Below are 27,536 nucleotides of genomic sequence, written 5' to 3'. Positions count from 1 at the left end.
AGAAGAGTTCAAGAAAAATATTCTCACAATTCCCTTCCTCCCCACCCTGCCAACATATCCAGCTGTTAATAAAAGATTTGCAATGATCAGTGAAGCACATAGTAAACCTAAATTTCTGATCAACATGCAAGAAAAAAAAACCTGAGATACAGAATCAAAGGATGGTGCAACTGAAATTTTCTGTCTCATCCTGCCAGGTGAGACAGAAATAGGTTTGGGTTTTGCTTGGGGCTCAGCAGCAGCAGGCAGCACACAGCCTCCGGGAGCTCAGCTATTGTTCTGTCTGTACTGGCAAAGATCTGGTGGCAAGGACCAGAGGAGGCCAGGAGGTACCACCAGGACGTACAGCATTGAAATGGAAATGGGGGAGAGAATCAGAAGTTCCACTGATCTCCAAGGAGAACAGAGAGCTACTATTGCAGAAGAGCCTCTCAACACATACTTAAAATTCACGGAATTTCAGTACAAGAATCACATAACCAGGTGTAAAAATCTTCAAATGTAATTTATTAAGACATTCAGCTATGTCTGTCAGTCTACATCCAAATTTACTACTAAAAATAAAATAGTATCACATTTCACATTAGGAATACCGACTTTGAAAAACACTTGAGTCAAGCCTATCGTATAAATAAGTGACTAATTTCTCTTCATATCAAAATTCACATAAAAAAATTGCCTGCCCCCTACTCCCACCTATTTCCCCACCCCAGTCCCTAGTTCTACTTGAAGCCATGATGCATGTAAAAATTTAAGTATGGACATGTCCTTGTCAAAGAAAAAAAGGTGCAAACCTATTAACAGCTTTAAAAGTGGCATTTGCGGAGTCTGATCATACACAATAATGTACTCATTCCCAAAGTGCAAATATCGCCAGAGTTTAATACTGTTTTAATTCAGCTGCAAGAATTAAACATTACACAGCACAGTCCTGCAAGGCCTCTATCTGTGCCCTAAAACTCATCCCACTTTCCTCCTGCACACGGTAGCAGAGGTCAAAGTGTTCATTAGAGCTTTAGTTTACTTCATGCAGCCCAGACTGTGCCCATAATTAGCAAAAGTTTCATATACATCAAAATATTGAAGACTCCGTCATAAGAGTCAAGAGTCACTATAGATTACATGAATTCAAATGCAATTGCCCCACCAAGAACACCCAAAGCATACACATGACATATTAAGAGTGCTTCCATCTTCCAGTACAATCACTGCTGTTGCATCTTTGATTTTTGCTCACGTGCCATAAAAAAAAAAATATTTGTCAGCAAAGCTGCACCTCGGTCAGAGAGGAGCAACTCGCTGCATTCAGCGCCTCTCGGGTCCCCTGGGACATGGCTTGTATGCGACACCCTCTTCCTCACCAAAACAATAGCTCACCTTCTGTCCGTCTGCCTACAACCTGCCGCAGACCTCTCGCTCCTCTCGTCCCTCACCTACATCTTGAAAACACTCTTTTCACTGCAGTTTATTTCCAGACATCCTTCCTATGCCCGCAGTTCAGAGAGCTTCTGGAGTCATTTCTACTACATCTCACTGGAGTTACCACTACCAAGCAGCCCACAGAAATCAGCATGGGAGATTACATTTTGACCAGCATTAAGAGCTAAACTTCTTTCACAGCTGCGGAAGGATAGGTTTTCTTCTGAGTCAAACTTGGATCTCTGAAATGTGTTTGTTCCCGTGTCATCCTTTGCCACCTTAGACCTGGACACAAACCCTCGGGTTTGGAGCAGGGCACCCCTCCAGGGCTGCCATTAGTTCTGCAGCACAAGCTGATCCCTGGCTGGCCTCACAGGGGCTCGTGACACTGTCCATGCTCTGAGACCCCTCCATCCCAGCAGCAGCCTCCAGGCCCTCCTGTCCTTCAGCAGCCCGTCCATCGCTCTTGCTGGGGCTGCCTTTCAGATTTGGCCCATTGTCATGTTCACCACCGGGGGGTTCAGCTGCATCTCCAGGTCTGGTGTTTTGCTCTGCACTAGGATTTGGCTGTTGAACTGGCTCTGGTCCCAGTCCCGGTAGCTGTGAAGGGCTCTTAAGTTGGCAGTGGCACAGAGGGCAGGTTTCTTGTACATACAGCCATTTCTTAAGACAACCCGCATGAAAAAAATGGCTACATGGTGTGATTACAGCAGTTTTCATATCCTGAAAGACAAAAAAAAAGAAAGATTATGTATTATTTGCAATCCCATCCCTCTCCTCTCACCCCACGCATCTAATGGGTTCACTAGCCACAGAGGAGACAGAGCCAGTCCACAGGCAAGTAAGAGAACATGTCTCCCTTCATACCAACAAGCCTTCACATTCAAACACACACACACAATTCAAACACACACCAGGTGTGGGCTGTTTATGTTACAGGGATTAAAAATTAGTCAAAAAGCTTTGTTTGTAAGGTATTATTACACTTAAATAAAAGCTTGCGTAGGACGAGAGTCACAGGATTAGTCGGCTTAAGAAATAATTGTGCAAGTCAAAACCAGCACACTCACAGATACAACATGTAACAACAGCAAACCAGAAATGAAGCAACACCCTAACCCTGTCTGCTGAGACCCACATTATCTGGTGTTCTAAAAGCTGTCATTTAACCCGGCACCGGTAGTTCTACTCTTCAAGGAATTTGTATCAGGTTTGGAGTCAATCCAGTTGCATTCCAGCTGCACACTACTGATCTTAGGGGGGGTTCTTTCACTGTCACACACAACTACAATTTCTATCCAAGAAAAAGAGACTTTGGAGCTGGAGGTGTGACAAAGATATTACTTTCAGCATTAATTTTTAAGGTCCTTACATCTGCTGGCTTACATTAGAAAGACCCTTAACCTTTTCATAATTAGATTTCTGTTATAAAACTGACATTATGCACGAAATGACATCTGTAGAGACTGAGCTGCTTCTATGGAATAATAACAAATCAGTTACTGGGTACATATTGTCTTTCAGTAAAAAAAAAAATCTTCCACTAATGAAAAAAGGCACATTTACTGTTGCTGTTGAGACCAGCTCAACCCAAACACAAGAGGTTTCAAAGAAGCTCAAGGACAGTTCGCTGTGTAATGGAGAAAAAGAGTGAAAGCTTAAACACATCCAAACTACCTATTTATTCATAAAAACTCTTTCAGTGACAGCACTCCAGATCAATTTACGCAAAGCAGAAAACTGGGTTATTCAAGTAACTTATTCAGCACAACATTACTCATTAAAAGTAATCCAAAAAAATTACTGTAGTAGTTGCAGACTGGACAGCCTAGAGGTATTTAAATTGAAGTCAATCTTTTGACACTTCCATTCTCACCTGGTAGCAGATGGCACAGATGTCGTTGTGTTGCTCCAACTGCTCTTTCGTGGCAACGGGCAGCGATTTGATCTTATTCACAGCGTCTCTGCGAAGGAGGAAACTTTTCCACCCCAGTTGGGCCCGTAACCACACATTGTAATAGGAGTGAATGAAGATGATCACAGAACCCATCACAGTCCATTCACCAAAGACCGTTTCCGAGACACCATATGCCACCACACAGAGAGCGACGAGGAATTCCAGCAGCCGGTACGTGCCATTAACATAATAAATCACATCATCCATATTTTCTACTGGTTCTTTTCTGAACTCCTCCACCATAAACAGAACATAAATGAAGAGTGTCCCAAGCACCTGTAACACAGCACAAGACCAGGAGCTCAGCATGCAACTCTGAACTGGAGTTTAAGTCATTCAACATTATCCACACAACGCTCCCAAATCAGACAGAGGGCAGGCAAGCCCCAAAGTAGTAAAATTGTTACTGAACAATTTACAAGACAAATAAAAGGCACTCTTTCGTACAAAGCATTTAGGCTGGTTCCCAAGTACTTTCCCTTCTGTACCATCCTGAGTCCAGATCGTAGCCAAATTGATTAAATAAAAGCGCTGAGCATCATGAGCGTGCATTTTATAAATTTAATAGTAAAAAAGGCAAGTTATAACAAGAAGTCATAGTAAAAAACATTTCCTATGTTTACAGTACTTGTTTTGAACATCAAATTACTTTCAAATAGCTAAATAACTACACATAAATTAGTGTTTTGGAAAAATACCTTTTTACTGTGATAGTTATGCCCTCAAAAGCCTTCTGGCTTTACAATCTGAAACAGACTTTCATTTACCTACATTCTCAACTCACCCCTAGGAGCTCCTTACTCTCAGATACCAGATAAAGAGATTTTATATCATTTCTTGTACTTCTGCCCTTCTATCATCCCTGTTCTTTTCTCATCATGTACTTCTCCCTCTAGAGTAACAGGATCACAGTTAATGCAGGGCTTCACAGTTACTACAGGGCTAACATCCTTACCTGAAGAGAGGTTAGAATACTGCTGGAGATAATGATCAACAGCCAGAAATCCATGTGGAAAAATTGACAAATCATGTAGGCCATGTACGCAGGGAACACAAGTAAGAACAAACAGAGGCTGACAGCTCGGAAGTGCTTCCACAGACTCCTGCAAACAACACAATAGGTTTTTATTTTTCCAAGTCAGATTTGAGTGTCAGAGTAAGAATAGGCTGACTGCTGGTTGTAGGCACGTTAGATGTTTGCTTAAGGCTTTAACTTGTTGAAAGGAGTTTCTATTTTACTTGAGCGCAGCCTCATTCCCAGCATGCAGGCCTACAACACATACACTATGAAAAGTTCCCTCTCGTCTGACCTTCACCTACAATATTTGTCTTTGTGTTGAAAGCAGCAAAAATTCACCTACAGTAATTATTATAATGGGTCAAGTCAGTGGTTAGACAAATCAAGTACCTGAGATACTAAATGTTTCAGAAGAAAGTCCATAACAATAAAGACAATTATTAAATTTGCATGCAGCTGTTTGTACATTCTCCCAGACTATACACTTATTGTAACTCTCCTATGTCTTTTTGCTAACACGTATGGGGCAAAGGGATTTCCTTTCCTTGCCAGATTTAACCCTGCTGCCTTTAGAAGTACATTCCCCAAGTCAGAGATCACAAAAGAAGAAATATAGTGGGACTTGAACATTCATCTCTGCCAGTCCTTACTCTGCTCCTATCACTTACCTCTTCCTAATCTCCTTCCCAACCTAAACACACCATTGATCTTTTTACACCCACATGTTTGTGAAGGCTTTCAGAATATCTCCAATAATTTACTATACCTACATGTCCTTTGGGTTGTTTAACCTCATTTAGCTCTGGAAATGGGGTACAGAAAAAGTGAAAGTCTTGAAGGGACAGGACAGAAGCAGAAACTGGACAATTTAATACAGTCTGAAGATACATCAGAATGCTACTGTGAGGCTTGCAATTCTGTGTCTGTGGGTGAAGGAGAAAGGGATGGCTGAACTGTAATTTATCCTGATTCTAGTTGATTTCAAACTGCCTAGGAGATTTGGCAGAAGAGAGTTAAAACTTGCTGTCACTAGACTGCTTGTTTAAGCTGGGCAGATGCTCATATCCTGGCTCTACGCCCTTTCCCTCTGTTACTATATCTGAAGTTAACATTGCTTCATGCAGAACACACTGGCTACAAGTAGCCTCTAAGCTAAACAAACTCTCTATAACATAAATAAACCTTCTCTTTTATTTCCTCACAGGTTACAGAAAGGGAAAAGACACAAGCAATTAACAGAGACACAAACAGATTAATACAGGAACAGCAGATACCAACACAGCTCTTCAAAACACAAATTAAACTTAACAACAATCCCACATGATCAGAACATCTGGTACACTAATGCAAGCCTTCCACCTCTTATTTTCTGCCAGTAAACCCTATCATTTTGGGATCACAGCCTCACAAGAAAAAAAAAAAAAAGGTTTACAATTTTCAAACACTTCCACCTCTTATTTTCTGCCAGTAAACCCTATCATTTTGGGATCACAGCCTCACAAGAAAAAAAAAAAAAAAAAAAAGGTTTTACAATTTCTAACACAAGGTCACTCCTAGAAACTTCCCATCCTCAACAGCTGTCTGAGACAGAGGGAAACCTACCCAACTGCAGAGGAGGTTCAGCAAAACCACCCACAATGGAGTGTGGGTAGGGAGAGCACAGGCACTGGAGTCCTGGATTTGCTTCACTGAGACCACAGCGCGCTGCCACTCTCCTTAGGGAGAAAATCCACTGTGCAGTGTAATACTCAGAGGACAGAGGGAAACCTACCCAACTGCAGAGGAGAGTGTGGGCAGGGAGAGCACAGGCACTGGAGTCCTGGATTTGCTTCACTGAGACCACAGCGCGCTGCCACTCTCCTTAGGGAGAAAATCCACTGTGCAGTGTAATACTCAGAGGGGGCAGCCAGCAGCTGCAGAACAGCATGGGCTCACACATCCTGGATGGACTCAGTCCTGAGCTGGTCACCAAAGCCACCCCTGTTTCTTAGAATACAGCATGGTGAAAAGCATTACTGTGTGCCCTTCAGGGAGTAGGATAGAGAGGGGAAAAACTAGAGAATTTCGGCCAGAAAAGAAATCTCCATACAGAAAAGACACAACAGGGTAACTTTACAAACTACTAAAAATCCCAATCAGTCCATCAATTACTCATTTATCACCTCCTAAAACAGCATTGGGTAACTTTTCAGTTTAGGAAATCGGTCTCTTACTTGTCCCTTGAGGCTCCCAATGCCAAGACAATGGGATCAGCAATTTCCAGCATGGACTGAAGAATGGATGCCACCACAATGAAAAGAATAATACTGAGCAGGAACGCCCGATGCACAACTTGGAGCTCAATCAAACCTGTCTGCACAGCCAGGATCAGGAGTGTGACTCCTTCAGTCATTCCCCTGCAGATTAACACAGTCAAAAAGAACAATCAATCACATCTTTCAGTGTGTCAATGTTGGTTCAAAAATACATCTAGAAACACCAGGAAACAAACTGTCTGTTTCTGCCACAACCCTTTAAATGTCACTGGTTTTAGCTTTTAATCTGTGCCTGCTAAGGCCATAGAAGAATGTTTTCAAAAACACCGACCCTTTAAATGTCACTGGTTTTAGCTTTTACTGATGTGCCTGCTAAGGCCAGAGAAGAATGTTTTCAAAAACACCAAAGTGCTAGAGATTAGGAACTAGCAGATTTCAGAATCCTGCTCCTGACTAGGAGCCCTTGGGCTACATCCAGCCCAGCAGACACCACCCCATGAGAGAGTCCCCCCCAGCACAAACCATTTCAGTGACCCAGGTTGTGTCTTAACAGGAGGAACCCACCAGCCCTAGTGCTGCCTACATGAGCCCAAAGCAGCCCTGCCATGTCTACACCTGGGCACCAGTCAGCCTTATTCCTAGATCACCATGAAGACCCTCTCCACCTGGTTTATTTCCCTATCACCACCCTCCTGTCTGTCCTCTGGCCCTGGGGAAACATCCTTGACTCAACACCCCACCCGGTGCCCAGTTTAGACAAACCAGCAATTTACCCATTTTTTGGCCCTGGGGAAACATCCTTGACTCAACACTCTACCAGTGACCAGTTTAGACAAATCAGCAATTTACCCATTTTCCAGTTTATTCTCTCTGTACCTGTACCAAATACAGCTGATCATTTCTTTTTGCCCCAGAACCTCAGACTGAATTTAATACCTCCGAGTACCACCATTTAGTACCAGTATTTGACTCGGGTAAAGTACAGACCACCCAGAACTACAGGTTTCCCCAGAAGATCCTTTTATGTAGACTACTCCTGGACAAACCCGATTTATACCATTTTTGCTTCCACATCTTGCAATCCAAAACGTGAAACATTCTTTTGCATATGGTCTGAACTTTTTAGGGAATTAAGGGCTGGAATAACTGAAAAAGATAGCGTCATACCCAGGAACCCAATTTCATATTAGACAAGCTGGGACAAGTATTAGGAAAAGGTAATTTCTATATTTTGGTTATTTCCCATAGTAACTTTCAGGCAATCCATACAAGGCTGTGTTTTAAGCCTCAAAGTTAGTAATGTAGTAATGACTACAGGGTAAATGAGGAAATGGAAATGTGAAGTGTTTATATTACCCAAGCATATGAAAATTTTCCAGTGACTCATGTAAATCAAAGCACTATGACAATCAAACTGTGCCATTATAAATCCCAAATAACAGCCCTGAATTTGCTACAGAAATGAACCGTCTCCCAAGAAGTCTGTGACAAGCTCTTTTTCCACCTCAAATCCTTGCAATGTACACACAGACTGGCAAATAAAAAGCCCAACAAGGATAACCGAGAGTTCATATGTTAAAAAAATTGCAATGCAACACGTATATTTCTATATAAATCCCTTTTTGTCTCTTTCTTTTTAGACTCTAGGCACAACGAGGCACTTACCTGTTCATAGCAGGGTCATTCATGAATGCTCTGTAACCCTGCAAGTAAAACTTGCAGAGAGTCAGAACTCCCAAAGCAACAAAGGAGACGGTGAAGACCAAGCCCAGCAGTGAGTAGGGAGTGCTGCAGCATTCGGCAATACTGGGAGGAGAGAGTGGAAAAGAAAAAAAGAAGAAAAAAAAACCAGAAAAGATCCATCAATTAAAAGTAACATGATGAGCTCTCCCCTTGTCCTGTTAACTGTGCAAGTTAGTTTTAAAGCAAAATTGGATTGGTTTGACAAAAATACTGAAATCCCTCAAAACCCATGAAATCCTCCTATAAAAAGAAAAAGGTAGGATATATTCTGTTACTTCTTTCCAAGACACAACTCCAGCTCAGCTCCCCAGCTAAGGCTGCCCTCAGCCTGGAGCTGGGGCTGTGCTCTGGTGCTTCTCCAGCCCCTCTCCAGTGCTGTGCCACAGGGTGGCACTGTCCTGCTTGCGGAGGGTTTCCAGATCCAAAAATCAGTTTTACAGCCACAATGCACCCAGGTTACCCGCTGGAATTTCAGGCAGCTACCAGAAACACAGATTTAAAGCAGAGGGATTCACTAAGGCACCCTCCTCTCAGATCCACAGCAGAGCAAACAAACATCAAACTGATAAATACTGTCGGGAGCTTTTTGATAGCGTTCTGGGAGTTTTTTGGTAGCATTTACATCAGGTTCAGGTAGGTAATACCTGTCTTTCAAAAGGGCTGAGCCAGAAGCAGCAGAATAAGACAGTGAAGAATATTCTCCCTCTCTTTTGCTACAGCAGTGAAGTCCCAAAGGCTGAGACCCCAGAACACATTTGAGGATGTTGAGAAGAGCCGTGTGACTTCAGCTCCCTCACCTTAGGGCTGTTCTTCTGCTGATCCCGCAATATTCAGAGCAGCCCAAGCCTCAAAGCAAACTTGGGGTTCTGAAAGAGGATGCTGACAGAACCAGGGGAGCGCAATGCAGCGCACTGGATGCCCCGGCACTCAGCAAAGGGTCAGCTGGCAGCCAGGCATCGCACACTGGGAAACCCTCACATACATAATCCAAGGTAATACACTGACACCCTCATTCATTTTAAAAAAATAAAAAAAAAAAGGGGGGGGGACGGGGGGCACAGAATCTTTGCTTGTTCATCAGGACAGTAGTCTTGTGAGAGAAATTATGGTGGTCAAAAACATGTCACGCTAATTAACCGACTAAAGAGTGAACTAGTCCAGCGCTCCGACAAAAGAGTTTTGAGGAAGCACATGCTTCAAAAATAAACAAAGCTTGTCCAAGAGACATTTACTTTGTTTATTTTAATGACTACTTTAACCGGAAATCTCCTTTGAAAGAAATTCACAGCAGAAAATATTGATGTGTTTACATATACTATTTGCAGTGCTTCTGGTAAACCTTCAAATTCTGCCTGCTTACCAAGCTGAGCAGGGCAGGGAAAGCTTTTAAATGCTCCTGCCAGTCAAGGTAGTGAGAAATGCAGTATTTAAAGCAGCTATTTCTGAAGGATATTTGAGGAATTCTTAAGTTTTGCTTTAAAATAATTTATCAAAAATCAAAAATCCTGGCTTTTATGCCTGATGCCCAATCCTTTTTTGTCAGAGTAATTTTAGTACCCTTCTTAAACTTATTTCCAGATGATCTACTATACAAGGGTCTCAGAGGAGCTTAAGAGCTCAAAGAGAAGCCTGGGGAGCTTTCAGTGTTATGTTTATGTGTCAAGTACAAGTTTATAAATTGCCCCAAAGAGCCAAACCCTTCAAAACTTCTCAAAAATCACAGCAGTTACATACCCGAAGAACAACAACGACAATGAAAGGCACAGAACAGTTTTTAAACAGCAAGCAAGAGCTTTCCAGTCCAGGAATAATAGACCTATGCTACTCTCAATTTTAAAGAAAAGAACAGAACTGTTTGTTCCTCCTCCTCCCCCAATACATGAATTGAAGGGCACGGAATGAAACTATATGGATTCAAACAATCCAAAAGGGATTTTTCATCATACAGACAAAGTTGAGCTGTGAAACTCCTTGTCTCAGGATCTTTCAAACGACACAAGTTTACGTGAGTTCAAGGGCAGAAAGCACAAACTGATGGAAGAGAAGTCTTTTGAGGGTTCCTGAATACATAGTAGCATGAAGTTAGATGCAGGATTGGAGGAGTACTAGGAAGCATCCTGTTTGTCATTTAACGAGTGGGTGTCTTTACAGGTACCCATCTCCAGCCACTGCTGGAAACGGGATCCTGGGCTAGATCAGTACCTGGTCTGAGCCAGTATGGCCACTATGACCTTCTGTAAATCAGACACAGCTACTCTGCACACCCCAGCTGCTCTCACCTGAATTTCAGTCACACTATTTTAGGCAATTAAAGGGCAGAGATGCAGAATTCACTCACTTTCATGGAAGACTGCATTTTTTCTTCCATTTTGTTAAATAACCAGCACTACATTATTAACTCCCAACAAGGCATTTCAGCTCCCTCCTAAAAGGCTGATAGTGGTAGCACCTGAGTTTGTGTTTATAAGGTGAATAAAGACTTATAATTTTTCTTCTGTGACAGCTGAGAACACTGAGAACATTTGCAGAGTTTTCCTGTATTTTTCCAGTTGCAAGGAGAACTTCACAGAAATTGGCTGGTATTCATTCACTCATAGATCAAGCCAATTCAGGTCTGCAAAGCAAGTTCCCTGTTTTGCCACGAACAGAAGCCCAACAATTTGGTGTAGGAACACACCCAACTTATTTACAAGGAAAAAGATCGTTTCCCCCACCTCTGCTAACTGCTAAATGGGGTACTCTATTGTAGCAAACCTAAAACTGCAGCAGAGAGAACAGCAGGAAAAACTTCAGACACCAATGGTTTAGTTAACAGCCAGGTAACACAGTCAGTGCTTTTACATAATGCAACATGACACTGTAAGCAATTTTAATACTACATGCAATAAAATCCCTGGCATTTCTCCATAATTATAATGAATTTTGACAGCTTACACTACAGCACCGTAGACTGATATATACACACACAAAGGCAAGAAAAAGCGAAGCAATTGGAAAGTCTCATTGTAAAACTGTAGTGATGAACAACTTAGAGTAAGTTGGCACCCAGAGAGCAGAACTAATGAAGTATGGTCTCTAAAGAATATATTCCATGTTACCTGTGTGTTTAGACGACTATTACCTCTTTGCTCTCCATTCCAGTATTAAACTATCTAATTTGCCAAACCCCCCTTCTGCACCACACCCAGTTCCTCTCTGCTCTACGCTCCCTTCTGTACACTGTAATTTCTAGTTAAACAACAGCCAGCAAAGGCACGTAGGTTCCAGCCAGAAGAATCCCTCAAATCCCACCTTTCTCAATAACAGCAGTAGCAGTCTCTCCTTTATCTTACAACCAGTTTTTACAAAGCTTTTAGGAATTTGCTATGTTTAAGATCTTTACGCCTCTGCCAAATCAACCACAAAGTTACTTTGGGAGTTGGGTACTTCAGCTGCTTGGATGAACATAAGACTGTGTCCCACATCAGAATGATGAAACAAGACAGACAGGGCTCAGAAAGCAGCGCAATCATGAATAAGACATCAGTTGGACTGAAGTTCATCTGAAATATCTCAGACTTAAAACCAATTTGTATACTGACATCAACTTCTGGACCAAAGCTCTAATTACAGCTCTTCCCTCATCAAAAGAATATTTTGCTCTCTTTGGGAACTCCCCCACACTTCTACTACTGCTGTCTGTTCTGAATGGGATCCATGTCTCTGAAAGACAAGCTTAACAGGGTTTACGTACATGGTCGCTGCAGTAAGGACAAATATTTGTTGGATATCCAAATGAATTAAAGCCAATATACATACATGGTCTTTAAAAAAGCACAAACATTCATTTCAGAAGATATACAAAACAGAAAACCGACTATTTGCAGACTAATTAATTACCTTGTCAAGAAGAGGAAGAGGAGCCTCTCTCTTGAGGCAGGCTGGTCCCGTGTACTGAAATAGGAATAGATCTGAAGAGCAAATAAGACAAGCCAAAACACCATGAAAAGAACTGGGACGACCAGCTGGTTCCACAGAGACATCCCTAAAGCCAGAAGACCATACACTTCCACCACCTGGGGAATACAGAAAAATGCAGTTCGTTACTGGTTCACATTGATCTGGTAACAAAAGGATAATCAGTAACACAGCCACAAGGAAACTAAGGATTCACATGGCATTAGCCAGCCCAAAGACAAAGAGGAGGTACATCAAACTACAGTATGACAAAGGGAGAGCCGAGGTTCAGCAGTGACATGTCACCATCGTCTGTCTTGCAGCAGGGAGAAGTACCTGACTCTTCAAACTATCAGACCAGGTGAATGTCCCTTCCCATGAATAACTGGCTCAGAGCTGCTGACGGCAGCCCGGTCACAGCCAGAGGGGTGAGGACACGTGCCTCCAGCTCATGCACAACCTTCTTGGAGCTTTCTGCCCAGCTTCAGTCACAGCTATGTTATTTTCTCTGTACCTACTGCCAAGTCACTGCACACAACAGATACTGAAACATGATCCACATCACTTCAGCACAGTAAATTTGCTTTGCTGACCTGTTTTTAAGGAAAATCTTAATACCTCATTTTATGTTTAAGTATCTCAAAAAATAACATATATCAGACTTCTGACTGCTCCTAATCCACCAAGTGTTTAGAAATTCATGCTTAAGAGTTATTTCAGGAAACCCCGAAGCTCAAATTATTTCTTTTTTATTGCAAAAACTAAATTACAATGCAGTCATTTCCAAGAAGCTGCAACTTCCCATAGCTGGACTTAATACAAACGGTCAAGAGGAAATCACCCCTAACAACTATTTCCTCATCTGCTTCCCAAAGTGGCCAGCAAATTTTAGCAAACGCTAAAAAAAGCTGCCTACTTAGTCTTTCACGACAAGCACGAGGTACGTCACGTCCATGGGACCTGCTGCAGTATGTGCTGTGGCTGAGGGACAAGCCATACGCCGCTGGCAGGGACACGGTGCCAAGCTCCCGCTTTTGGCTCCGCGCACAGACCGGGGAAGGAAGAGCATCTGCCCTGGGGGAGACTCCCTTGGCCCGGGACCAAGGCCAGCAATCTTACACAGCTCCTGGCAGAGCGCTCCACCACATCGGAAGAGGGTCATGCTACGCTCATAATGTAGATTCATAACCCTGAGGTATTTCTGGCATCTTCTGCTGCAAGCAGGCAGCCTAAGTTAGCCACAGTCTGAAAGACACACAGACAAAAAGCTGCCCTGGCCCACCTGTTAGGGCTGTCTCCCCTACAGTGTTAGTGTTGCATTCAGGAAACCCTCCCAGTGTTTAACATCCCAATGTTCAATAAGTTTTGCCACTGATATCAAAGCAGCAATCGAATCCAATAGCAAACTCACAAACACCAGGATAATGACATAATCGAAAATTAACAACTACAGAGAGTTGTATCAATGGAAATAGAAGTAGGAAAACATTCAAGACAATGTCCTCCTCTGGAATAAGTACACTAAATTTGATTTGTAGTGGAGCTGCAAACAGTTACTTGAACACATACAATCTTTTTTTTCTGTTTTGTTTCAGGAACACAGGCAAAGAGCAGCAAGCTCTTTAAAAACAAAAATCCTGTTTTCCCATATTGTCAGCACAATGCAAAAACCATGCACAACTTTTCATTCCAATCCACTCTCTACTACGTGCATTTAGAAAAGCATCACACAACACTATTATAAATCCAGTGCCACGTTATAACGTTTCTGCCATTTTCTCCATATTCCCAAGGAAAAAAACTTTATGCCTTCTGCATAAAAAGTCAGAAGAAAGAGTATGATCCGTGTCCAAAGGCCACATACAAGGAATACTTCTTCCTCCTGACTGCAACACTGTAATATTGCCTGGCATGCAAAGATTTGAAATACTGATTGGAAGAAACAAGCAATCCTAGAGATAAGGAGACTTGTGTAGCTGCTTGTGTTTAAAATACAAGCCTGACCAAAAAAACGCACCTCCAAAAAAATCCCAGCAAGAAACAACTATTTCCCTGCTCACCTCAGAATGTATTTGTAATTAAAACATTTGTAAGATGTTGAGGTTTTTTAAACGTGTCTGATAAAAATATAGATACATGACTCAAATCCGCATCCAATTAGAATTTGACTTCAGGAACTCTCTGCCTGTGCTCACACACATGGAAGTGTTGGTTTCAAAACTGTTGCAAGTCTTAGAGCTGTAGAAAGAGGTGCATCTGTTTTATCTCAAATGTTACCACTCTAAGTAAACTCCAAGTATTATTTTCCTGTTCTACTGGAAAAAAAGGATATTGAAGCTTTGCCAGGTAGCTCCAAAATTAGTTTTTAATCAGCAAATCTGCAAGCTAGTTACAGACAAGATCAGACCATGCTAGGTACTGTACAAGCACAAAAGGATAATCCTGCTACAAAGACCAATTACATACAAAGTAAATAACGAGACAGTAATGATCAACGTGACAGGCTGAGACCTTGGCACACCAGACACCTACTGCTGCCAAGTTTTTGTTTGTGTATGACAGATATGACAGCAAAGAAGAGCTTTAAAGACGGCTTTGAAAGAGCTTAACAAAGTTAGTTTTCAGATTGCTTCTGGACTGAAAAGCAGAAGACAGAAAACCAGTGGCTTGGTTTAAAAAAAATCTAGCAAGTGGCAAGAGCTGAAACAGTGGGTCAGTCAAAGTCAAGTGAGCATCATTCTTTTTATACTGAAATATACAGAAGGATGCATATCCACATATATTTTATTTTTATATAGATAACAAGAGGTGTGATGTTTCTGTACCACTAACAAAGTTTCTTTTCAACTAAATATATGGCACATGTCAAAGCGTTAACAGAAGAGAAACACGTCAGATCAATCTTGTCTAACTCTTTTGTTAGAGGTCTCAGCAATGCTGCTGCTCTAAAGAAAATACTACTGACCTTTCAAATTACCATTTGCAAGTTACAAGTCACTGACTACAGTCAGTGATTACTACAGTCAAAATCAGCTTTAGTGTTACTCCCAGTTTAACACTACTGTAATTATAAATACTTTTCATACATAAAGCATTTATTGAAATGAACAGCTACTACAATTAGCACACAGGGACTACCTTGCCCACTTAATGAAGCTGTAAATAAATTCTGTTCTGCCACAATCTTGTCTTTTAGCCTGGATTTTGGGAAGGACTAAGCAAAGTCCAAGCAAAGCGGACATGCTGAGCTGGCCAGCAGCACTATTCAGGCTAACATCTTAACTGCTCAAATTATAAGCTACAATAAATTAAAGAACGAAGATACTATAGATAGGAACACATTTGGTTTGCTAAGAAAGCATGAGTTAACACACACACACAGTTGCACAGAAGACAGCCAGAGTACTTTTTTGTTATGTTTTTCCTGCAAAAAAAAAGCTCAGGCCAAGGAAAATAAAGTTGTTACGTTCTCCCTCTTACCTGGACAAGCTCTCTGTATGCAGATTTCGCCAAGTTATAGGGCACCAGAAGATTTGATGCCAGGAAGTAGAGAACTTCCAAACCAGTGAAAATCATGGCAAATTTGTTGATGACGACAATGGTTTCCAAAGGGACCAGGCAAAGTCGTGCCAGCAGAGGGAGCATGTGAGCAGAGAAAAGCCAGATCTGTTTTGTTTTCATGACGCAGGAGCAGAGCGTACAGACCACCAGCTGACCTGGAAAGGCGACACAGTATTTTATAATCAAGCTGATTATCCCCTTCAGGAAAAAAACCGAATTTTAATACGTTATCTTTCCATAACACAGTTATCAACATCCAGCATATTATGACAGTTCTAACTAGGACATAACTGTTATGAAACCAGGATCCTCTGCATCTTTTGCTGGGTCACAATTTCTGAACTATGTGAAGTGCATGCTTTCACTTTACAGATTAGTGAGATGTAAACCCAAAACACCCATACTCAGATTAATACGAAGTCCCAGGAATAAATCACGCAGAGGAAAACCCAACAAATCATCTCCTTTTTCCTTAACATCCCCAGCTCAACTTAAATCCCCTCAGTATCTGTATACACAGCAGTAGCTTCTCTGAAGCCCGGCTACACTACTATTTTATCCCTCTCTAGGCAAAAAAAAAGTAACCAGAGGTCCCAAACGGCTTTTAGAGCAACAATATTTATACTGTCAAGAGAAATTACTGGCCAAGAACAACAACAGGAGATCAGCCAGGTCAGCAGCTGAGATTTCAATAATTTCATAATGCCCTGAGGCAGTTGCTCAGAATTATCACTGAAGCTTGCAAGTGACAGATAATTAACAACTAAATTCTCTTTAACAGCAGGCAGGGACACAAGCACATCTCTCCCACAAACCCAGAGATCTGGAGGGTGGTATTCCTAGAGCAGAGCATTCCAGTATAGCTGCTCCCATTAGAGTCACTGGAAGTTGTACCCTTTATCTCAGAGAAAATGGAAAGGGGTGAAATGCACATTGCCTGGACAAGAACAATTCTCCCTCATCATTTTGCAGTAAGGAAAGTAAGTTAGTTTATTGCATATTATTGAAAAGCAGGACCTTGTTCACCATCTATGCCAGCTTACATCCAAAAGCCACAATATGTGGTACTAAACCCAAGTACTTATGTGTTCTTTGGGAGCTACCACCAGTAATGTTTGCATTTCACAACTCTTCCCGAAACCAGGAGCTAGCCTTAGCAAGGCACAGAGAAACAAAATCAAGGCCTTTAATACCTCTGGGTCAGTGCTAACCCCATGTGCTCACATAAGCTTACTGACCTTGTAAACCCTTCTGGATGGGTTGGGGAGGGAATCTGCCAGAGGAGAAACAGCAGTACCAGGGATTTTGCTTTCATTCTGCCCAGTTCCCCTACCTATGGAAGGATTTCTGCTTTCAAAGTAACTGCAACTGAGCTGAAAGCAATCTCTAATCTCTACTACTTAAGCATACAAAGTTCTTCCTCCTTCACGTTGCTCTCTTTCAAGTTTAAGTCCTACTGTCAATGTGCTAGATGTATTTTTGAATTAGCAGACGTCTTTTTTTTTTCAGAAGGCAGCAGAAGTGCCCTGGCTCTCAGCACGGCATTATCAGCATACTGGGGCTTATAAGCCTCAGAGAAAGTTACTTCACTCATCTTTTCAGAAGTTCAACAGACTCCAGCTCTGAAGCATTCTCCCTCTTGCTTTGTTGTTCTCTGCCCACACACACGTTGCTACAACCCTATTTAAGATACCAGCAGCACACTGCCGTGCTGTAATATTCAGGAGCCTCACACTGTCAAGCTTGCGAGGATTTCTGCGACTCATGGTAACTAAGGCAACCCAGCTTCACACACAAAGGGATACAAACACCAGCATCCAATATGTTCTCCAGGATTTAGTAAGAGTGTCGTCACCTGAAATGAAATACTGCGACAACATCACGTTAAACAATCCAGTGTACTTTGGTGTGACTCTGGAGCTCTCCAACTGGAGCTCTCCAATCACAAAACAGGACCTCTGTGAATCCAGCCTTATCTCATGCAACTGCAAAACCTGCTTTCCTCCAACTGTGACGCATCAAGTATGCCAGTAATTCCTGCTAAACTCTGTCCCACCCACCTTTTTGATCTGAACACCGATCAAAAGCTACTTGTCACGGGAGAGAGAGCTGTACACCATCAAAAGAAATATATAGAGCACTTTCTATGGAGGCTCCAATCTCCTTCCTCAAGTCTGCACTTTGTCAATTCTCAACCCCTTCAGGAAGGGCCTGAAAATGTCTCCAATGAAGGTTTCAGCAATTGGTACTTCCCATTTTAAACCGTGGTAGCAGCACCTCAGTTCAGGACAGACAACATCTCTGCAGTAAATCATTTATCTCTGAGTGAAGCCGTACACCATCAGTCATCACACGTAACACAGCAGGATCAGTCAGAAGCAATTAGCTTGTACCACATATCAAATCTTAAAAAGATTTTAACATCCTAGCTATCTGCTAAGACAAGCAAATCCACCTGAATATTTGTACTCTGTAAACTTAAATGCCATGGACTGAAAACTGCCAGACACAGCTAATGAACCCAACAGCTGGAAACCTCCTGCAGGACACCAGGCTCTTCTGCTAGGGAATGAGGCAATAACGAAGAAATCTACTGACATAAGTTCCTGACCATTCCTCTCCCTTCCCAAAACCTCCACAAATACATTAAACATTGCTGACAGGTAGCCAAAGCCTCCCAGCTTGTAAGCTAATGGAGGATGTGCAGCAAGAAAGCCGATGCAGTACAGCTGCTGTTCCAGCCACATTGAGTAGGGAATTTCCAGTTTTAAAAAAAAGATATTAACGAATTCCCTGGCTACATCATTAACTGTTATGGATTAACAGGATGTCTTAAAGTTAATATATAATCCCATTATTGTGCACTAAGAAAAAGTAAGTCTTTATGGTAGCATCGTTTCCAAGACCACGCAGCTTTATACTGTTCAGAGCTGACGTGCTCAAAGTGGCACACTCATCCACGGGGCAGTCTTCAAAGGCATCTATTTCTTCCAGCCAGCATATTAGTAACCCTTGTCAGCAGTCATCAGACTGAATTAGATCCAAGGGAAGAAATGACTATGACAGTCCATTGAAAAAGAGCTAATGAATAAAAGCATTAACAAAGGTTAAATTTGGGAACCAGCTGGTGTACTGAACATCATCCCCTTAATTCTGACCAGAACTTTTAGGAACCAGAGCTGTTATTAGTATCACAATTACTCCCCCACACCTGCCCCAGTGCCTGTCAGCAGGGCCAAAGCACAACACTCTGGCAGAACATGTAAGAAAAAGATGGAGCGAAGCATCTGTACATTCATTTGCTGCAAAGATGACACAGTTCAGTGCAGAACACTCCTGCGACGAGGCAGATTGCACATACCTTTGCACGTAACAGATTTGAGAAAGCATTTTATATTTATATAAAGCACCGTCAAACCTCATAGCCCACTTTCACAGGTCTTCACCAAAGACCACCACTCGCCATGAAGACTAAAATTACTTTCAAGCTGGATTTAAAAGAACAGGGGAAATTAACAGCGGGATATTAAGTATGTTAATGTACACACATTTGCTAGTATAGTCAAGCACCTACTAATGAAAAAAAATCATACTAAGGGGACACTTTAGACTAACACAAAACTGTATTGGAAAAAAACAGTGTTATCTTTTTCTCACTTATTTTTAATCCATATTAAAACCTGGATGAAGCATAATGGGTTTGACTCTCATTTTAGTTTCTATCTAAATGTTACTGAATGACACAATGCCTCCTGATCTCTTCCTGCTCAGGCCTGCCTGCCACTTCAGGAAGATCTCTGAGGAATTCTGCTTTACCATGGGCCCCTGCATTGCACCTGAGAGAGATTTAAAGGACTAATTACAAACATTTTCTCATAGAAACACACTAAAGGCTTTAGTTGTATTAGGTATCATTTGACAAAGACAACAAAATATATCATATCCAGAAATTCAGAAGAGAGAAGAAATGATACCTAAAGAAGATTTCCTTTCCTTGAAAAATACCAATGCTACTTCTATAGAAAAAAAATAAATTAAAAGCAAAGACAAAATGCCACATTTGAAAGTGAGGACGCAGGCAAACAGGAGATGTGTATATTCTGGTAGTCCTAACATACTGTAAGGAGTAAACCCATTTAAATCTGCCAGTAGCAGCCACAAGTAAACAGAAAGCAGCTGAGTTTTGCCAACAGTACATCGCTGACTAAATCTGTCGATAATCTGATGAAAACCACAGATCTTAGTGAAAGGAATTAAGAAAGATTTTTCTTTCAAGCTTGTCTGAGGCTTAATTTTAAAATACACATAGTGTGCGTGTATTCCAACATCCTCTCAGTAGAACATATGGTATGGTGTAACAACCTTAACACTGAAATTTATTCTCTTCCAGTCAAAGTTCAAAGGGTAAGGGAACAGTCTACCAAGTCCAATTCTTCAAGATTTATTTGGGGTTTTTAGGTAGAGAAGTCACCTCTGCCATTAATCAAACATAATTTAAATTGTAGTTTTGACTTGTTACTCCTTAACTCTTTCATTAGAAATATCCCTGGGACTCCTTAAAAGTAATAATAATAAAAAAAAGTAGTCTGTAGTCTCATGCATGCACACACTAATCTATTTCACCAGGTTTTTTTTGTAAGAGAATGCCAGCGTTCATCTATTAGGCCAATAAAGAATAAATATTTGTACAACACTTTAATTTACAAAACCACTACAAATACATGGTACTACTGATATTTCTACAGTACTTTCCACCTACAATCCAGTCCTTCTGAATAGAATCAGACTGCACTCTGAGAGGAGCACAGGGACAGAGTATGACAGACACAGAAAATACAGCTGCAAGTACGGGAGTATTGGTAAATCAGTGGCATAGAAAAAGGCAGGCAGGATACACCTAGCCTCTCATGCCCTTTGCATATTAATGAGAGTCACAGCTACTAAAAGCCATAAGGAGAAATTTGAAACTAAAAAGATAAAACGTGCACAGTTTTCAATGAAAAGAATTAGGCAGAGCTCTCTCCTGCATCAGAAATATTTAAAGCACTTACCTACTAAAGCAGTCATGAAACGATTCATAGAGAGAGGTTCCAAGTACATTGGCCCTTCATATCCCGATTCCAATTCGCTCCTCACGTAATCCCTTAAAAAATAAACCCACAAACTATTAAGATCCATCTGATCAGACAAAAAGCAATTTATTCATTCCACACATATGTAACTTCAGTGTATGTCACAGTCAATTAACTAAATTACAAAAAGCAATATTAACACTACCATTACAGCAGCCTGACTGATATAAAGATCTAACTGAGGCATGACTTAAGCGAGAGAAGTATTATCTGTAATTAGACTCACTGGCATAGCTGTAAAAATCCTTTGGGACATCCAAGCTGTTCTTCAGAGCGTGGCCTGAAACTGCTTATTGACAAAGCCTCTTAACCACCATTCCATTTTTAAGTATCCCTATTAAGTGCTCTTCTTCATAATAATAATTTCTTTTCCCACCAGCTCCACGTGAAAAACAATTTGAGAGCTTGACAGAGAGGACTTCCAATTTAATGGTTATAGTATTTGCACCTAACAAGCTCTTTGCATTGAATTAAAAAAAACAGGTATGAAGGAAAAGTGACAGTGATGGACTACAGTCAGGAACAAAGCTGCTTCATAATCTTTTTATTCAACATGATTTAAAAGTGTAGCTCTATCCTGGGAAACTTGGGGGACCAACCGGATACCCTCAAACTGGCAGAACACTATTGACAGATACAGTTAAGATGGTCTGAAAAACTGACAGGATATTTCTAATTTCTCTCGGACAAGGTTGGCTAGGAGGGTAGGCTCAGGCAACCAAAGAAAAAGATAAGAACCTGAGAAGACTGGGCATTTTTCCCGCAATTGGTGATCATCCATCATCTCTGCCTTCAGGCAGGCTACCATACGTAACAGCAATATAACTCAAATATGAACGTCACGCTAAGAGCAAGGATGCTGCACTTTCAGAGGGTGATCCCGGAACAGCACAGCAGTAATTCTCCAGTGGCTCCTTAATCCTCTGCCACGAGACAGCAGGCAATACCCTTGACCCTCTGCATCCAGATCTCCAGCTTCTTTTTCTGGCTTTTTCTCCTCCACCCCTGGTTGGCTGCAGGTCCCCCCTCGCTATGGCACTACCCACTGCCAGCAGCAGCACAAGGGAGCCCGTGCTCCCATCTGGCTGATGCTCTCCAGTCATTCCTGTCAAGCTGCATCACATCCCAGGAATGCCAGACAGACACACTTCATCTGACCCCGCAGGGAGCTGGCGGAGGCTGTTTGCTCGAGGGGCATGGCACTTCATTTATTACGTATTTATTTATATCAGTGAGGCAAGCCACGCTTGCTGGGAACAGATGCAGTCAAAGCAAGGCAAACGGTACCGGAAACCACAACCAATACAAGAATTGCTCTTTTTATTTCAGTGCAGAAAAATATGCAACTCAGTGCTACTGGAAGCATTCACTTCTCTCCAGAAATGTGGAAATGTATCCTTCTAGTATTAGTTTGCTACCCCAAGATAAGGTGTTCACATTTTCATTTGCAAAAAATCTCTGGAATTCAAGACATAAATCTCAAAGTACTAAAACAAACACTTCAAAGCCTGTTCTTCATAGCTGACAGCCCTGCCTACTCACTGCAGCTTTTCAAGTGTCATAGTATACAAGAGGTATGTTGAAATGGGTTCTTTAGGCCTTAACCCATAATTAAAAACACACGAGGACTGAAAAAGCATCCAAGACAACTGATTCTAGATAAAACTTTCTCCCTTGTTATGGAGGCACAGCTAAGCACAAGGGTTTTTTTCCACATTCCAACACCCATATAGATGCAATCTTTGGGACAAAGTTGGGTATTTTTTTTATTTAGTTAATATGAATCTGCGGAAAGCACCTTCTGAAAGCATTAGCAACACAAAGAAGATAATCTATCACAGTCAAAGGGAGGAAAAAAAAAAATCAACACCATTTGCAATATGCTGAAGATGGCTTTTTGTATTAGCAATATCATGCTTCGTCCTCAAATTTAGGGTGAAAACGCCAGCGAGTTCTAAACTGCTGGAAGGAAAGCAGTGAAGACATAACATTTCTTCTACATCTGCTAGGAAACAGCTTACAAAATCATCCAGGATACAAACTGTAGCAAGATGACCTTACACAACTTAGCTAAGCCACATCAACAAAGCTGCATTTACAGTTGCATTGTCAACACCAGAACGTGCCTGGAAATGACCCAAATTCCTTCAAGCTACATTTCTTGCTGCTGTCTGATTCCGTCATCTGCACAGAGGTCTGTACTTGGCTTAATTCTATAAGTAACTCTCTTTAATTGAGTTATAGGCCTACCAGTTTGGAGAAGCAATGTTTTAAGATCTCCTAAATTCTTTAAACAGTGTTTGTAGATGATGTCTGAATAAGGAAAGTCAAAGCAATGATTCTCTTATTACCAGTACAAACACAAGGATCTTTTGGCACAGACACCAATCAGAAGATGCCTCGAACAGCTGCAGTGCCATACAAGATGCTGAGAAGAGCAAGTGCCTGCACTCAATTTTGATCAATTAAAGCTGTATTAAGCTGCAGCTTTTACATTTGAGAATTGTTCACTTTACTGCAGCAATCTAAGGAAACAAAAATGCTAAAATCATTATTTACTAGTTAATGAAATGACTGAACTACATTATTACTTTAGAAAATTAGAATATAAGAATAAAGCTTAGATCAGACTGCCTGCTGTTTATTCTGTAGATGTATTCCCAGCCTCATTTAATCAAACTGCTGGACTGTTAACATACACTCACCATGACTAACATTGCTCTAAAAAGGTAGAGATACAGTGCTTCACAAAAGACTGTTTGTGTTACTTAAAGTGCAGAAAGGTCTTCTGTTGTTAAAAATATGCTTTGTAATTGACTGTCATAAGGCACAGTGGTTATCTGACCTAATTGACTCATATTGCTGACATTTACTTTGCTTTGGCTGATTAATCTCTGCTGTCAACATCAAACACATACTCTCTTAGGTTTAAAATGTCTATTAAGTGTATTTTGAGATTATCCATAAGAAACAATTTAGCTTCGTATTGCCTCTCCCCATCTTCTCATTCCAAGTTCTGTGAGGGTCAACACTGGGAATACAATCATAACAAAACTGCAAAACATGAACTAAAATAATGATGTAGATTCAAATTTTTTGCACTAACAGTGCAGTGTGTTTGATTGCATCATTTCTTTTCTGCATAACTGCATCATTTATTTTCCCAAGTTTTAAGCTACATATAAAACAAAACCAGCATCCATTTTCCTTGTTAGGAGCAGCAGGATTTTGTTTTTTAAAGCTGACTTTTCCTTTTCCCATAAACAGATGGTGTATTATCACCACTCAAATTACCCAGTAATACAAATGTAGCATCTTCTTGGACTCTCCAAGTGTTTACAAACATTAGCTAATCAATCCTTACACATTAAGGTAATTCTCAGTCTTGCAGATACAGAAACAAATGCTTCAGAAGTTAGGTGACTTGTCAAGGTCACATAGACCTGGAAGTATGAAGTCAGAGCTTAACTATAAAATTCAGATCTTCTTATTCCCAGACTTGCAGCTGAACCACAAGCTATTTCTGGGGTGGAAGAAAAAAAAAAAAAAAAAACCACATTGAAAGAAGATTCCTGTTTGATTGGCTATTATTAATGTTTTTGACAAAGCTTTACCGCTTCAATCCACCTCACAAAAAGTCTTCTGCTCTAAAAGTGAGAAGGGCACTAGACCTTAGACATAACACGCCACAAGAAAAAAAAGTTTTTTAGGGGGGGAAAAAAAAAAAAAAAAAAAAAAAAACCCACATTGAAAGCTGAAGTCTTTCAACAGCTCAGAATTTCCAGGACACTGCAGAGTCAGAAGTGCCAGCTGATTCTGGTCTTGTTCTATAATTTGCATTAACCAAACTGGCCTCAATATGAGACCTTTTAATCTTTTTTAAATAGCATCCCAACTGGTAGCACATGCAAGCAATTTGCTGGAAGTTTTCAGCTCTAAGCAGAATTATTAACAAAAACCACTCAGGAACAGTTTGCACATGTGACTACTACACGTCTTGTTATGATCAGTCTGATAAATAGAAACATCAGTTGGAATTAGATAGCTTTGGCAATAAAAGGAATAGCTCCACTAACATTGTATTTGTGTTACACTTTACTGTTTTCAATATGAAACATTATACAGAGGCTGCTGCCGAGATCCCCTTGCACGGTGCTTCCTTCCAAACCAAGCCAGTCACGCCTAGGGAATGGGTAAACTGGCTCAAAAGCTTTAGCAACTACTTTTGCTTTGCAAAATAGCTAGGGAATACTGCTGGACTAGTTGAATCCAAGACATCTTTTAATTAAGTATATTTTTTTTTTGTGCCAGCTGATGCAAGATTTAATTAAAGTCTTTATTAACTCACTCCAGAAGCATCAAGTAGAGAAAGCTTAATACAAATACGCCGAACAGTCCAAGCAGCAGTTATCTAACGTGCTTCAGTGAAGCCTGTAAAGTCTCAAATCTCACAAAGCAATACAAATCACAATCCACATTACATAGAAACACAAACAAAACCAGTGTATTAAACACAGTGCTATCCCTTAATGTATCAACCAAAATCCATACCATCTCCCTTTCTTTTTTAAAAAAATTAAAGATCCAAAATAGCATAAAGATCTCTAGCTGTAAATGTTCTGGACCTGATGGGTATTTGTTACTAGCTTTATTTTTATTTCAATACAGATTCTTAACATTTAGGTTGCTTTTTCTAACAAGTAAGTCTTCAACCCTATAAGAAACACCCACAAACTCAGGACTCCCCTGAGGATAGTAAAAAAACCCTCTTTTCTTCCTACCCAGGCAGTAAGAGGCCGTGATTCCTCTTTTTCACCCTCATCCATTCAGGAAATCATTAACTGCAACTCTGACAGCCACAACAGCGACATGTCAAGTCATCACAAAACCTTCATTAACACTCCCCTGAACTGCAGCATACCAAGTGAGAGATATTCCAGCAAATGCTTTAGAACAACAACTTTGATGCAGGAATAACAAACCTATTACTTCACTTAAATCAATCAAAAGCACATTTTTAAATGTTTCGCATCAGCAGGCACCAAAATAAATCAGGTTCAAGTCCATATTTTCTAAACTTCCCGTGTAAAGCCATTAATGTGATGGCACTCTCTTTGGTTCCAATTAAACTTCTTGTAGGTATGACAGGTTACACTGGCTTTCAACAGATTTAGCTGGAGCCAAACAAAGGAAGATGATCAAGACTGTCTCGACTGACTCAAAAGATCTTCAGCTTCTTGCTCTGCATTTTAGATTCAAAATGACCTCCTTCTTGTTTTCATTGTAAAATATATTACATAAAGATGATTTTAAGAATAAATTCCACTATTACTTTTACTGTCTTTGTCTATTTTCTCTCTCATCGTAGGTGCCAGGAAACTAAAAGTAATGTCCTGTCTGCTTTGAGAATGCATGTTAGCCAAGCCATTGAGCAACTGAGATTGCTACATCAGAGGCCACGTTTAGTCTCGTGGTGTTTTCTCTAGTCGGGTCAATGGACGTAACACTCTACAGAAATGTAGCTCAAAATTCCTTCTAAATCAACGAAAACACACCGGCACAATCTGACTGCGTATTTAATTCTGTATTAATTCCATATCTAATTTAAAACTTTTTTATGGCAAAGAACAACAACTTATATTTAGGTGTTCTGCATAGAGAGAAAAAGAGAAGAAAAAAAAAAAAGGGCTCCACAAAACCAGACCTATCCCATTTATACAAGATACTAACAAAATATCAGTCTTCTTTTTCTAATCCCCAAACCAAGCTAAAAAAATGAACCCATTTATTCTTACCTGGAAATTTGGTGCCCAGCATAAAGCAGCAGTGCAGTCAAGAAGTACAGGTAAAGCTGAACCAGGTGTTGCCTCGGTAAAGTTAGGAGCACAACACTTAAGATGTAACCTGTAACAAAAAGCAGACATTGAAATTTCAGAAAAAAAGACTATCTAATCCCAGCTTACTCAATATGAATTAACAATCAAATTATTCAGATCTCTTTAACCACCTTTGTTTTCATTTGTTTTTAAGATCCATGTACCTTCATTTTCCTCTCATCAAAACAAAAAGCACACAAAAGAATTGCCACTTTTTCTCCCCTTCCCCTCCTCCCCCCCCAAGAGAAATAGATTTACCAGCTTCTGTAAGATTACATCTAGATGTCAAGAAATGGACATGATGCACAGTATTTTAACAAGCCTTAATTAACATAACCTATGGAACAAAAGGAAAGCAGGCCTAGATCTCTCTCCTCTTCCAGGTGAAGCCAGTTCCAGTGTTGCACAGAAAAAAGCCCTGCATCCAACAAACTTAAGTCAATTGATGTAAAAAATCTTTTCCCTCAAGCAAAGAACACACAGAACACCTTTCCATGCTGATTAGCATTACACATTTTAATTCCTCCAATATATCTTTGTGGTTTAAAAACACTTTGTGTACCCATATTTTGAGATGGGGACACACAGGCTGTTCTCCATACCAGCAATATTAAAGCACATTCAAGCCATCAGTGTTGC

The 27,536-nt window shown here is 40.8% G+C and overlaps 1 protein-coding gene across 2 annotated transcripts in view; it reads right to left on the bottom strand.

Moving 5' to 3' along the window:
* Positions 1–486: 486 nt before the first annotated feature.
* Positions 487–27,536, bottom strand: part of RNF145 (ring finger protein 145) — a 50,801-nt gene continuing 23,751 nt past the window's right edge. For both annotated transcript variants that reach the window (XM_014947959.1, XM_014947958.1), the window contains exons 3-11: positions 26,817–26,925; positions 20,941–21,032; positions 15,809–16,044; positions 12,272–12,447; positions 8,315–8,455; positions 6,608–6,790; positions 4,332–4,479; positions 3,296–3,652; positions 487–2,142 (exon numbers count right to left, since the gene is read on the bottom strand). In XM_014947959.1, the coding sequence (XP_014803445.1) occupies positions 1,699–2,142; positions 3,296–3,652; positions 4,332–4,479; positions 6,608–6,790; positions 8,315–8,455; positions 12,272–12,447; positions 15,809–16,044; positions 20,941–21,032; positions 26,817–26,925 (1,886 nt within the window). In that variant the 3' untranslated portion in view covers positions 487–1,698. The remainder of the gene's footprint in view (positions 2,143–3,295; positions 3,653–4,331; positions 4,480–6,607; positions 6,791–8,314; positions 8,456–12,271; positions 12,448–15,808; positions 16,045–20,940; positions 21,033–26,816; positions 26,926–27,536) is intronic.

Source organism: Calidris pugnax, unplaced genomic scaffold (genome assembly GCF_001431845.1).
Source record: "Calidris pugnax isolate Ruff unplaced genomic scaffold, ASM143184v1 scaffold27, whole genome shotgun sequence".
Taxonomy (NCBI): Eukaryota; Metazoa; Chordata; class Aves; order Charadriiformes; family Scolopacidae; genus Calidris; species Calidris pugnax.
Note: the sequence above shows the minus strand (reverse complement) of the source record. Positions and strands in the feature narration are given on the sequence as shown.